At 42.1% G+C, this 14,164-nt stretch overlaps 2 protein-coding genes across 15 annotated transcripts in view; one reads left to right on the forward strand and one right to left on the reverse strand.

Moving 5' to 3' along the window:
• Positions 1 to 13,430, forward strand: part of LOC122569396 — an 84,363-nt gene extending 70,933 nt beyond the window's left edge. The window contains exons 2-3 of the mRNA XM_043730382.1: positions 3,174 to 3,241; positions 10,338 to 13,430. Of these exons, the coding sequence (XP_043586317.1) occupies positions 3,174 to 3,241; positions 10,338 to 10,536 (267 nt within the window). The 3' untranslated portion in view covers positions 10,537 to 13,430. The remainder of the gene's footprint in view (positions 1 to 3,173; positions 3,242 to 10,337) is intronic.
• The window catches only part of LOC122569385 (gamma-aminobutyric acid receptor subunit beta), a 93,323-nt gene that overhangs the window by 17,742 nt on the left and 61,417 nt on the right, over positions 1 to 14,164 (reverse strand). For all 14 annotated transcript variants that reach the window (XR_006317436.1, XM_043730362.1, XM_043730359.1 and 11 more), the window contains exons 4-5: positions 7,680 to 7,906; positions 6,041 to 6,123 (exon numbers count right to left, since the gene is read on the reverse strand). Coding sequence is in view for 13 of the 14 variants with exons in the window: in XM_043730362.1 (XP_043586297.1) it covers positions 6,041 to 6,123; positions 7,680 to 7,906 (310 nt within the window). In the remaining variant the exon portion in view is untranslated. The remainder of the gene's footprint in view (positions 1 to 6,040; positions 6,124 to 7,679; positions 7,907 to 14,164) is intronic.

Below are 14,164 nucleotides of genomic sequence, written 5' to 3' on the forward strand. Positions count from 1 at the left end.
CGTACATTATAAATGTAGCAATACGCGTAAACCGATTACAAATGGACAGGTTACATTTTTTTTCTTTTTCTTCTCTAAAAAAAAAAAAAAAAAAAATTTTCCTGGATTGGGGCAACGTTAAGCATTACTGGGTTGAAGGGGTGCGGAAGGGAAGAAGGAGAGGGCAGAGTGACTGGCGAAATACCGTAAGAAAAGGAGGGTTGCGGCAACATTAGCAAAGAGAACCGTATAGGATCGTAGTGGTGGTACCAAGTTTAGGTTATATAAGACGATAAGTGGAAAGTGTATAAAGTAGATATGGAGAAGCGAAGAAAAAAAGTTTCGTGCCTCGGCATGCGGTGGTTGTGCGGGATTTGGAAAATACGTGGGTGGTCTTGGCGGATAGGCGCGCGCGCGCGCGCGCGTTCTCTTCGCCCATATACACACACAAAATATACCCCCCCACACACACACACACGTATACATGCATCAGCATATACAATCGCATGCTTCGTGCCACGTAATTTTGTACGTCATGCCCGATGCCGCATGCTTTGTGCTTTACCAGTGACACGAATTCTGAACACGGAATTTAACTTCTTTTTACTCCGGTTGGAATGGTCGTTTGCAATATTCGCGTTCGCAAAGTATGCTATTATCGGATCCCATTTAGCCTGGATCGAATTCAGTCGATCAATTTTTTTACTTTAACGATCGCCCGTACCCGCCGCGGCAACTATTTCTTTTGAAACGAGACGAGCGAATTATTCAAATCGCGATAGCATACTAGCGAAATGTATCGTTCAAAGTAAAAGATTTAAATCGAATTTTTATCTGTCTGAACTTTTTCAGGAACTTTGCCCAAGTTTTATATTTCATTGCGGATAATTCGTAGAATTAAAAAGAGATAGATCAAGATATAGCGATATAACGATTATAACGATATTCAATTCAATTTCAGGGAGATAGTCGTTTTACTACGATCTCGTGGAAAAAATATTTAAATTCTAAATGCTTCGCTTAAGCAACGAGAGCCGGTCGTTCTCTGGTGAATACATGGTAGATTACCGACGATACCCAAAGCGGCACATTCAACGGATCGTTAAAGGCACGCACAAGTATAAATAACAGGAAGCAAAAACTCGATGCCGACTAAAGTTGCGCAGTCGAAAATTCGGTCCTGGGTTAAGAGAGCGGAACAAAATATTTTCGTGCCAAAGGCATGCCGACTTTCATCTAGGACGAAGTATCATCAAACTACGGTTCTATAAGTATGATTAATAGCATACGCAAAAGTGGCCGGGGGAATTGGGTACCAGTTTTTGGAATATTAACAAAATAAGAGAAAATCGGTTTTCCAAGGTCGATATATCATAACTAGATATTCGAAAAAATGAATATGTATAGGCATACCGAGAACGGGGCCACGGCACGTCACGTCGTGGCTAAAATGCTGCAGTCGTTTCGTTCTTACATGCGCTGGGCTAGATGCACAATGCGTTTTAATTCGGTCGCACCGTAGTCGACACGTCGTTTTCTGTGTTTAGCCTCCTTCGGGGCTGGCCGTCGTCGGCCCTTTACTACGTCCCCGGACACGAGGCTCAGTGCTATATGTCGGAGGCTTTTTAGAGGGGGCCGGGGGCTTGGTTTTGTGATAGTGATGGTCAAGTGGTGGTGGTGGTTTTGTGACAGTGGCAAAGTGGTGACTTTTAGTGTATTCATGTAGCACACGTTCGTAAAGACATTTCGTCGTCGGAGCCAAAGTTATAATATGTTTTGATCGTTTTGTTCGAAAAATTGTCTGATATATACAGCTGTGCGTGTGCTCTATGGTTTTCTCAATTTTTGTGCGATTTCTCCGTCCTTTGATATCATGTCGTAAATTTTTCCTCGTTCTTTTTTCTATTTACTTTTTCGCATCTTTTTTTTTTGTATTCGATTTTTTACATCGATATCTTTGAATACCTCCGTTCTGAGTTGATATTCTCTGCGCGTATTCCCGATCGAGCAGAAACTCGACACGGCAGCGAGGCATTCGCTGTATGCGGTTGCGGAGAAATTACACTAAAGTTTGCTAAGACCGACGTGATAGTTCACAATTGTGGTAAATTGGTACAGTGGAGACCCTTCGGAGGATGCTCGTAAATACGTTTTACGGTTATGTACGGTTATGTCACGCAGATTGCGATCGAAGATGCGGAAACTCGTACTCGTCCTCGAATTATTCTCGACGAGGATAATCTCTTTACATTTTCAACTGTTTTTTTTTTTCTTTTCGATATGTACTTTTTACTCTTTAAATGTTTACCCCCTTTTCTTTTACGTCTACAAACCACCACGAAATGCGTCTGCCCTTGCTGCGTAAACGTCGGTCAGCTCGATATCCACCAACGGTGGATCAACGGTTGACCGTACTTCTGCGTGATCGAGCTCACTACCTGTCGTTTGGAGTTACTGCAAATTGCACGTCCGCTTTCGTCGACGATGGCAACATCGTGTAACGCCGAAACGCGATTATATTGGAAAACGCGGCAGTACAATAACGTTAATGCGCCACGTAGCCGGCCAAACATCACAAACTGGTTCGATAACAAAGGCCGTCGTTTATTTTTTCACTCGGGCTCGCAAATGAATTCTCGGGCTTGACCAAGTTTGTCGTTGATGACCTATGCCGGCTCGATAAATCGCGACAATAACGAGTGGGCGTGTTACATGGGCCGATAACGGGATTAAAAATAACGATGCCAATGAATCGCGTTTGAAAAAATTTAATTAATATCCTTCCTCCGTGTCCATTCAGCGTAGGGCTACAATGGATTCATTATTTTCCACGAATCAAAATAGTTACGGTGAAAATATTACGTAACTCGTTAAATACGAATAACGACGATCCCGAATTTTCGGGGTAACGGAGAGTACATTTCGATCGATAATTAAGCGAGCATTGTTTTAATTAGACCGAATTAAAACGTGGATTTGGTCGGACGAATAAAGTTGTATTAATTAAAATAAATTACGCGAGAACATTAGCGACCGATGGAAATATTCTGGAAACGAGTAGCGTTGAAAGTCATCGAACAATTTTCTGTAATTACGCGTCGTTTATAGTTAGATTGGAATCTATTCGCGTTGCGTTTGCACGCATTTCCTCCATTACGGTATTACTAAGAGCGCGCTTTTATATCGTTTTCCAGGAAGTGGAATGTTTGCCGAATGTTTCGCGAGCCGGCTGGGATCGACGACTGATGCTTCGTCCATTTACGTAAGTAGTATCAGCCTTGATATTAATCGTTATTAATTACCATTCCGTGAGGAAGCGGAATGGGCGGTAGGTGGGAATGGCGCATGGGCCGCGACAGATCGGAACAGAAATACTTCTAACGACAGTAATAATTTCGCCGGGGACGAAGCTGGAGCAATTAAGGACGACGGCACGATCCGGCTTTCTACTCCGCGAAACTAATCAACGAACTTGGTCAAGTTACTTTGATATCTCGAGCGTCCGACTTCCGGCGGCCTTTCGTCGTATCCTGCAAACGACTGAGTTTTAATATAGATCTCTTAGCCGGAACGAGTTAGGCCGAAACTTTTTCCATTGTCCCCGTATAGATTACCAATCTCCGCTAGACTTCTGGTATAATCAAAGGCACCGGATGCGTTTCACGACTCCTTTTTGTTTCTTTTTTTCTTTTTTTTTCTTTGTTTCAACCCTTATACAATCGTCGGCTAGAATCGTTACGCGAAACGATCGTTGTAATTTAGCTGGTTGGTTACCAGGTGCGTTCGTTTTATCATTTATTTGCTTATCCGACCAGCGATAATACATATTGTATCGTTATCGAGAACTGAGGCGAATAGCTGGCTACTGGATTATACGGTACAATTACCGAACTTATTGATACAGGGGCAATGATTTAATGGCTGCTAAATGATCAGACTGCTGGGCCGATTATCGTTAACGAGTTAATAACTTGTTTACGATAAATATTTCTAACGAGGCGGCGGTTTGCCCGCTTTTTGACCATCACCGATTTTCGAAGGCTAATTAATCGTTTTTCACCGCGAGCTAGCCCTCTCTCCAACGAGATACGATGCTTCGATCGAAGTGGAACGAGAAAAATTCGTTCGTTCGAATTGATTCGTTGTTAGAATGATTGAAAGAAACCCTTCGATCGAATAGAGGAAAGAGAGAGAGAGAGAGTGTGAGAGAGAGAGAGAGAGAGAGAGAGAGAGGGTGAGCATCCGGGCATCCTCTTTCGGTTTCACACACCCAATAATCGCGTGCAATTTGCAGCAGTGATAATCGGCGCGAGCTCGTGATAATACGCACACGCTCACAGGCCATTCGCGCGTTTACACATACACACAAAGAGGAATTCGCAGCCGCACATCTACACCCACGCAAGGTGGTTGGGTTAGCTTTCCCGTACGTGCCACCGTACACTGGTGTGTTACCAGGGGCGTTAGCTTGTTTCTCGCTCTGCGAGACCTTTCGTTCTCTATGCGTTCTCGTAACACTATTAGCAGCCTAAACGTAGCGGCACGTCTAATCGAGCCGTGTGTCGTCGACTCGTTTTCGTGCTGAAGTCAACGTCAGGGTTGATTGCGTATACAGCGAGCGACCCGATCGAGACGGCCGTCTCGGCTATTGCGGACACGCTTCTCGTCAAGGTGCTCTTGTTGTTCGCACACTGTGCCTCGTTGCCGAGCCACACGCGTGATTCGACTCGAAACGATCGAAATAGGCGAACCTTGCAACTATTCCAGGATCCTGATCCGTTCAAAAGGCAGTTAATTACGTCCAATCCTATGTAACGCATTCAACGTGCAAGACGTGAACGTACGTACGAACGTACGTACGATCATCGGAATTTTATAGTTTCTTGCGAACGATACTTGGATAAATGGATACGCGTTATAGAAAAATTGATTTTCGCCAGGGACTCCCTTCGATTTTATGTGCCCCGTTGAACGCGTTAAGACAAATTTTCGGATAAAAGTTTTCTCGAGGATATCCATCGAGCGATTCGATCGATTATTAAATTCTGAAACATCATCCCCTTCGGTGTAAAGTTTCTTTACGTTGTTATTCTCTATTTTTCCTCTTCTTTTCGTTTTGCTTTTGTTCGATTCGCCCATCATTGGAATTTTCAAACGAAAGCACGCGTCTGCCTCGGCAAGTTCACGATGTCACGTAGGTAAAACAGTCATCGTGAATGGTATAGAAAACCCAATAAGAGTGAGCGAGAGCGGGTGAGTGAGCGAGTGAGTGAGTGGACCGAGTGAATGAAAGTGATCCACGACGATGCCGCGGATCGTGTGACTGATTCGTGTTAGTGAGCGTGTAAAGTGGCGAGTGATGGACAGACAGACAGACAGATAGATAGATAGCTAGAGAGGAGAAGACAGAGTAGAAAAAGGAAGAGAAGAGATTATCATGGATTCGGGGAAAGGGTGAGAGGAGGAAAGAGAGAGAGAGAGAGAGCGGGGTAGGTCGCGTTGAAGGGGGTGGGCTGTAAGGTGTCGGGTAACGAGATTTCGTATGAGCGTGTAAAAGTAGAACATACGAGGTTCCCTTAGGTTTCGTTTTTTTCATAATCTGTTCTTTTTCCTGTTACGTTTGACGCAAATGTACACGACAGAAGCGTCTTTCTGAGCTTATCTGAAAAAGGGTTTGAAAGCGATGTACAGTTGAGTCGCGTTTAATCAACGGCAATCGACCCCCTTGATCCGATTCAAAATGTCTTTTAACTTTAACTTTATCGCGATAAAATGTTTTTAACTTTCATCGAAACCGAGTATATAACGAGTGGAAATTAGCAAGCGAAATTTAGTTATTAAGCGTTCAAAACGATATTTTAAATATACAGGTAACGTCGATTGCCGTTCGTAAGATCGACACTGTTAATGCTCCGATGATAAATTCCAATCGTATGTTTCCATGTAACGTATGTAGCGTGTCTGTGTGACAGTGGACAGAGGCGAGGGTGTCGAACTTTTCTGAGATCGTCACTTCGGTTCAGTTATGTATGCATTTATACACGCGCACGTGCGTACTTACAGCTCTCGATCTCGATATGGCAGAGTTGCCGGTCCATCGGAAAGTATTGCAGATTCATTGGACACGATGCCGTGATCGTTAAACTGTAACAAACGCAAACATTACTTTCAATCTATGGAACCTGATAAACGAAAATTACGATCAAACGTTCGCACAACATTATTAAAATTCATACATCGATATCGTTGCTAGAGAACCAACTTCAAGTCCGCTAGAAGAAATTTGTACAAATCTCTCGTACTATTGCCAATTTCAAGCAACGGTTATCGTTATAATATTCGTTCAACCACAGAGAATCTATGTCCAAATATACACATCGAACCTAACCCCATTCCGATCAATTTCTCTTGGTGTTTTTCGCTTTTCTGCCTACGTTCAGTCGGCCTTGAGTTTCTAGATCCGGAAGGCAATGTAATATAAAGCAACGAAAGGGTGCGCACGGGAAAGTTAGGTATGCATGGATCGCGTGAATATAGCAGCGCCGTTAATACCAGAACACTTGACGTTGTTTTAGAGGGGAATGGATATGGGGGATAATACGACGCAGTGTCGAAGGAAGAAGGGGATGGAAACGATGACGACCGATCCTCGGAAGAAAATTTGTCGTCGGTGGTACGACTGCTTTCTCCAATGTTTAGACGGTTCTTGAATGGTACGGGGTATCGAAACGGGGTTAAAATCGCGTCTGAACGTGGCAGTTTTATCGCGCGCTCCTCCTCACGCTAGAAAATATATTCCATTACTCGGAAAGTCTTCTTCGTTTAGGGGTTCGCCGACTTTTGCCGACGTCGTGCTACGAAATACTGCTGCGTCTTGTGTTCAGAGAAATTGGAGGATACTTTGTCGAGGATACTCTTCAACCATTTTAATTACAAATTAAAGCTGGTATTAACATCGAAATCGTCTTTTTATCAGACTCGATCCTTTGCACACTGAGAATATTACATGCGATATAGCAATTTCAACGTACTTTTGGAGTGAAGTTTTTCAGACCAAAAATTTGATTTTGAGAAAGGTAAAGTTGCAGGTGAACTCTCTTCTAATTTTTGTTTATATGTCAAAACAAATTTTCACGTCGTTAACCCTTTTAGGACAGAATTCTTTTGCAGCCTGTGAAAAAAATAGCTTTCTCTTAATTGATCCTCTTAGAAGCCAAATCGATCCGCTTCTTGTTAATTAATTAATTTCGTCAAAAAAGCACGCGATTAATATTCAATTCTCAAGAAACAAATAATTTCCTACCTTCGTTACAAACAGGTGACACGAATAATTCTAAGATACATTTAAGGAACAGCGTTTGTAAAATCATTGCATTTTTCTATTTCTCATTTTATGGAGTCGGTCGATGTTGCTTCAATTATTAATAGTAGAATCAGATCTTTTCAAAGAAAAAATGAAGAAGACATAACAACCTAAAACTTGTGATTAGTTTTGCCGAAAATAAATACATCTATCGTTTATTTAACCGACAGCTTACTAAGATACAATGTACAATTAATCGTGAATGGATTAACGTTTCAGTACGGGCACCAAAGAATTGCAAAGGATATTTATCCTTGCTTCTTTTCTATAATTAGTAACTTATAGATGAGAATATTCTTATTTCATAATTAGAAATGAAATAATCGTTGTCACTCACCGTATACTACGTGTAATGCTTCCCGAATGATGAATACGAATGAACTCGTTGCTGGTGGTAGCGATGTGAAAGTACGACTGCTTCTCGTTGACGAAGAACGTGTCGGGTACCCAAATGTTCTTGATGAACTCCGAGCCGACGCTGAGCGTCTCGACGCCCGCTCGTTTCTTGAACGCCAGCCGCGGGTCCGTCCAGAATTGCCGGAAGTAAAAATCCAGCGTGAAGTCCTGACATGAGACACACACACATACGCGAGTGCTTTCATTAGAGTCGTAAATAATCGTGGTGCGATACGACACGCGAGAACGAGCGTGGAAGAACGTAAAAGTAAGTAATTCCGTGGTCGAATTTCGGATCGTAAAACGCCGCGAGAATCGTATTTTCGATCGACACGATCGTCTGGGAATTACAATGGACGCCGAAGCATCGGGTCCGAACAATGCAACGTGACACGTTCGTACAGACTAACAGCATTTACGCGACAATGCCTTCGTTAAAAATAACATAGTTTCGCCGGATACGTGAGGAAGAGAGCGAATGCAAACCGATATCGCGACGGGATAACGCGGAGCCTTCTATCTGACGCGCCTCTCATCCCCCTTTATACGAATAAATAGATTTGCATCGATTAAATTCTCTGATTTATTTGATACGTTGCACGTTCGAAACATGCGGTTTATCTGCCGACGAATACGAGAAGCCTGTTCGTTTGTCATTAAAACGCATCTACGCGGATATCTATGAACGTATCGCGAAAAGAAATATTCGTCATTCTATTTGACGAGAGAACGCGATTATCTTGCACGTTATTCCTCGTTTTTCTCGCGTGTATCGTATTCTCTTTGTTTGTTTGCGAGGCGGGGCAGTTTGTGACGGAAGGAAGATTCAGCGTCTTTCCACGGGGATGGAGACATCGCGAGAAAGACAAACGGAAAGTAAGAGAGATACGGTTGTATGCGAAATTGACGGGGGGTTCAAACGGTTAGGGGAAACAGCGAGACGTAACACGGAGAAACGAAAACGTGAAGCGGCGCGATTGTAGGAGACAGGGGCTCGAGCGATCGATCGATGGGAGAGGAAACGCAGAACTGAGATCGCGAACGTCGACAGGTAGCTGGAAACTCTCGTCGATTGTTGCTGACGACTTCTCTGTACTGGTTACCACGTGTCGTGGTTATCGTAACGCGTTAAATCGCCTACTTGAACACTCGCGTAACCTTATCGAGGCTCTCCTTCAGTGTTTTGTTCTGATCTCACGCTGGCAGCTAAGGCAAGCCAAGACACCAGTCTTTCGTGAAACTTGTCGCAAGTTGTCCAGCGAAAATTTTTACCGTCGTACGTTTTAATTTTGGAATCGAAATGACATTATTTTTATTTTCTCTCTATCACGAAGCTATAGTTTCGTATTCGATAGTTGATGTTATATTTGCCGATGGTATTAACCAACGTATATTTATATACAATTTCTGCACAAATGCATCGGATCCAGAGAGCGGTTAAAACATCGCATAAAATTGAACGATTTTCACTCGCAACAAATGATTTCACGGGTTGGTTATTCGAGTTCAAGTGAACGGAAGATCGTGAAACGCTCAATCAAAAATTTTACGCATGACGAAGAAATCGGGGCGCGATTGAATGAGCGCGATTTTATGTGAAGCGGTTCGCAGAGTGAATAGATTTAATATTTAAAGGTACCGCCGTTTTAATAGACGTCCGTCGAACGTAAATACCGTAATTTAAGGGGACTAGGAATAGATTCTCACGGAAAGGAGTTACGCTTCTTGAAATATTCAAGGTTCTTCCGTTAAACTTTGATTACTTGGTTCGATTCATCTGGCGGAGAGAAGGGAAAAAAAAGTGATTTCGCGCGAGTCCATCGTGAATTCATCAAACGTTGTAGCGTGCTATTCGTCGTACATTTCCACTTACGAGGCGAGTAATTTGTTCCAAGAAGAAAGTTTAAGTGGCCGTGCGAATAGTTGGAGCGTAATCAGCCGATTCCGATGGCTAGATTTATTATTCGAGATCAAAGTTTCTCGATTAGTCTATTATTATTGAGACGTAATTACAAGGGAACACATTTAAACACGGTTAAAGTTTCACCATTTAACGAAGACGCTATTAAAAGTTCACTTATTACAGACAAGTAAGGCGTATATCGATCGTGCTATAAATCACATTTGCATCCCGTTTAGTAAGTTAAAAGTCTTCCAGCAATTTTTAAATTTTGAAGGATTAAAGATTTTTGGAACTCAAATATCCCGAGATTCTTAAAACACAAGAAACACGAAGCTGCAAAAAAAAAACTTTTGTTTTTAATTGTAACGATTTAAATACAGTGGCGGACAAAGGAAGGTTTAAAATTGATGCACTATGAATTTTAATAAACCTTATACTAAACGTCTTTCACCACGAATTATATTTATTCGTTGCTCTTGTTAAATACCAATTCATTTTGTAAAATATATGCTATATTTCTTATTTTGTAAACTTCCTTTTGTCCGCCACTGTATACCAAGTACTTTTTAATAATTTGAGATCTTTGAGCGTGAACGGTCAATTACTGGCTACACGTCGTACTCTGTTCCTGAAATTTCGACACTTATTTCGAAGTTTCGACGATAAGATAATTCTATAGAAATGGAAATTATACAGGTTGAAGCCGAGCTGTATCGCTCGGTATACGGTTCACTCGCATCCGATCCCTGTCGACGTGGTCGATCTCAGTTGGGGAGTTCCACGACGCGAGGGTAATTCGTGTGTACACGCGAAAGCGGTAAGGTGCATGGACCGTGTATATGGTGATTATATGTATTCCATATATAGACTATTATTACTTGGGCAACACTATTAGTACGTGCAAGCATGCTACGAAACGCTATCGAAGCAACATGCATTGCCTATACCGTACTTGCGAAGAGAGAATCTTAAGTCTAATTATAAATACTTATGTCTAATCGAACTTCGAACTTGATAACAGTAGCAACGATATGCAGCAGGATCTGAAAGTTGTTGGAACTTTAGTGTGAAATTTGATTAATTATATCATTTTGTTTCAACACTCGGTCCAATATAACGATCGTCTTCGAAATATGATATATCCTTGAGATCGATTAGATTCTTACTCGTAACGGATATAACGAAATTCTGATCAACTTCCGGATCAGTATATCAATACTTATGTTGAATTATTTTCGTGTCGAAGATTTCCCTTCGTTAAATCGTCAGTTGCCGAAGTGCACCAAAAATGCCGTACACAATTGAGCGTGGAATGAAACATCTTTTACGTGCGTTTGCGCCGTACACCTTGCACGTGAGATAATAATCGCATGTTGCATAAACACGGTGTTCCGATTATGTAGTCCAGTTTGTTCGAGGCGATGTTTCCGTTATTTCGCTGGACGCGTTTATACGCGTGCGATGCACGCGTGTAGACACCTTTCTACTTTATTTCGTAATTGGTTCGTTTGTGAGGATGTGAAAATGACTTTTATGCGTGCAGGAAAAAATTGTCGGGAAAGTTTTGATTTAGGATACGAGTTCAGTGACAAAGGGAGAGGAAAAAAATTGCGGGATCGTGCAACCGATAAAATAACAATTGTCGCCATAAATTCGTAGATTCGCGTTCTCTTGTCCCGTTGTACACTTTATCGAGACGTTTACGACTATTACAAACGTTGCACTGAAATTTTCGCAACCGTTATAGGTGTGAAATTTTGTTGGAAGGGAGGAGAGACTGAGAGAGAGATAGAGGATAGACAGATAGGTAGATAGGCAGATAGGTAGATATAGATAGAAAGATAGAGAGATAGATAGATAGATAGATAGAGGGAGAGAGAGGGAGAGAGAGAGAGAGAGAGAGAGAGAAATTCAGGAAACTTTAGGAACGAACTTGGACATTTTACAGCTCCAATAACGGCTGACATTCACTCTAGCTATGTTGGAAAGATTTCAACCCGAGGCGACGCTTACCGCCGTCATCGACGCTGTATACGTTGCCGCGATATTTTTGTGACGTTTTCAAGCGCGGAAAGTTTTATGCCGGATAAATGTGCGGATTTATGCTATTGCGATGCTTGGATACCGCTTCAAGGATGGAGTTGGGAGACGAAAATAATAAAAATGGAATAAATAGAGAAGTCCATTCCACCGTACTGTTTCGTTTGATATTAGTCGAACGACCCTGTTTATCGAGCATGGGAGCTCTACTTTTTGCTACTTATTTATTTACTTACCAAGTCAACGAACTAAATCACTTTTTTTTACTTTCTAAATTAATACTATGCACGCATACAATATAAAATTAAAACGTGGTACGTAGTCATCGTCATCATTTATAACATATTAAATATAAATCGTAAGTTTCCAAGCGATAGAACAACGTATCGATATTAGATTATCTTACGGAACAGCGAACCGTGATGTAAATACGAGAAAATTTTCAATGAACAATATGTATGCAATGTTTAACATGTAAACAACTTTTTGCAATTGTACACACGAGGTTTTTTCATTTCCGTGGAAAGTGGATCCTTGAAGTGGTGCTCGATCGCAACAACGTATGCTACGTTTCGATATCTGGCATCGTCTACTTTTCAACGAGTCTTCAGTTTCAAATGATATTGCGTCTTTCGCGATTGAACGCGCGCAAAGTTGCTGGTTGTTATATTAATTGGGTATTGTCTATCTAGTGGTCATAAGTAGTTTCTGATGCGAACGCGAATCCGTGAATGCAAGTTTAATTAAAGTGGGCTCGAAAGTAACTCCGTTGTAATGTGGTGTTGATGTCACTTCGGGCGGAAGTTGTCATGGCAGCGAGCTTTGCTTCGTTTGGCGTTCCTCCAGGCGCAGTGCAGTCGTGTCGTGATGCGCACTGGACGTCTAATTTGTCGTATTATGCATTTTGACGCTCGTTACCCATCGATTTTACGAATCTTCGAACCGTTTAACTGTTCGTCCTAAAGTTATCGAACAATGTGTGCGGGAAATGTATCTTCCGCGTATTCTTCAAGACCTCGTTGATCCTGTCCGACCGCGTTACGTCTACAAGAAATATTTCGTTCTCGACTGGCACAGTGCTATATAATTCGGAATCACGTTCTTCGAGTAGCATCGTAACGATGCAAAGAACGGTCGCGTCGCGCTTTGTCGAGTGTTTCTAAGGACACTTCGCAACTTTTCCTTGGCAAGAGAAGAGAGTTCGCGGGCAGGCAAGTAGCGCAGGTAAGCGTTTGCCTACGAACATCGAGATAGAAAAGAAGGACAAGAACGAGGAGTACGAAACAACTAGCGGCTATGTAACGAAGCTGTTACATACATAGAAAGAAGCAGTTTCAAAAGCAGAAGCTTGCAAGCGAATCGAAACCGAAGAAAAAAGAAAAGAGACGAAGAAAAGAACGGAAAAAAGAAGAGAACGAAGGAAAAACGCAACAGCAGAGTGTGTGCGACGAATGATGGAAGGCAAGAGAGGCTCGTACGAGAACACTGGTTGGCTCAACGTGTATTTCACATTGTGCTTTCTGCGCCTCGACGAGTGGCCAGTCTGTGTGTACGCGTGCACATAATCTCGATGCGATACACCTGCGTGGATATTAACATGTGCACGTGTATGATTGTACAAGCGCACGCACACACATACTTGAATATTAATAATAATTAGAATGTGTACGGCATCATAGTGATTCATAGCTACCAGAAGCGTACTGCACACACTGACAATGATACAGCTCAATATAGGTGTCGTATTATATCCATAATATAATATAAATATATATATGTGAAATATATATATATGTATAGATATCTATAGACACATTATTTCGTATAGTTTCGATTCGTAGTCGCAACGTTGCACAAGCTATATACTCTTTTCTTTTTTTTTTTTTTTTTTTTTTTTTTTTTTTTTTTTTTTTTTTTTTTTTTTTTTTTTTTTTTTTTTGATATTCTATGCGTTCGTCGGCTGGCCAGAAGGAAGCAGGAATTCAGGAACATGGTGTTTCTCGTTCGATTGTTTCACGGACTCTCTCTTTTGCCACTATTTCCGCTCCTCTTTGCGTGTCTCCGTCGTGGTACCCGAGACGTCCGTCTGACAAACGCGATGTCCAGAATCTACGAGAGTAAAGGGCGAGGAAAGAAGGAGCCTTCGTGCAGCATCGTTCGGCGCGAAATTTCTCACTGATGCGCCTTAAACGGGTGAGAAATATAAAGGAGGGAAAATTGATAGGAAAATTGGCTACTTTGGCAGTTCTTCGACGAGTTTCCGAAGAGGGAACAAGTTTCCGATTAGACGATCACCGACGATGGACTGCACTCCTTGCTTAAATTGGTACGAAGGAAGTCTTGAGAACGGAAGAACCGACGGATAAGGGGAAAGAGGGTCGGGCAAAAAGGAATATACAGTGGAGGCTCGCCAACGGGTATAAAAATCGCGAGTCACGTCCCAGGTGACAGTGTCGACTTGATTTGGTTTCCGCACAGGGCTC

This window comes from Bombus pyrosoma, linkage group LG7 (assembly GCF_014825855.1).
Source record: "Bombus pyrosoma isolate SC7728 linkage group LG7, ASM1482585v1, whole genome shotgun sequence".
Classification (NCBI taxonomy): Eukaryota; Metazoa; Arthropoda; class Insecta; order Hymenoptera; family Apidae; genus Bombus; species Bombus pyrosoma.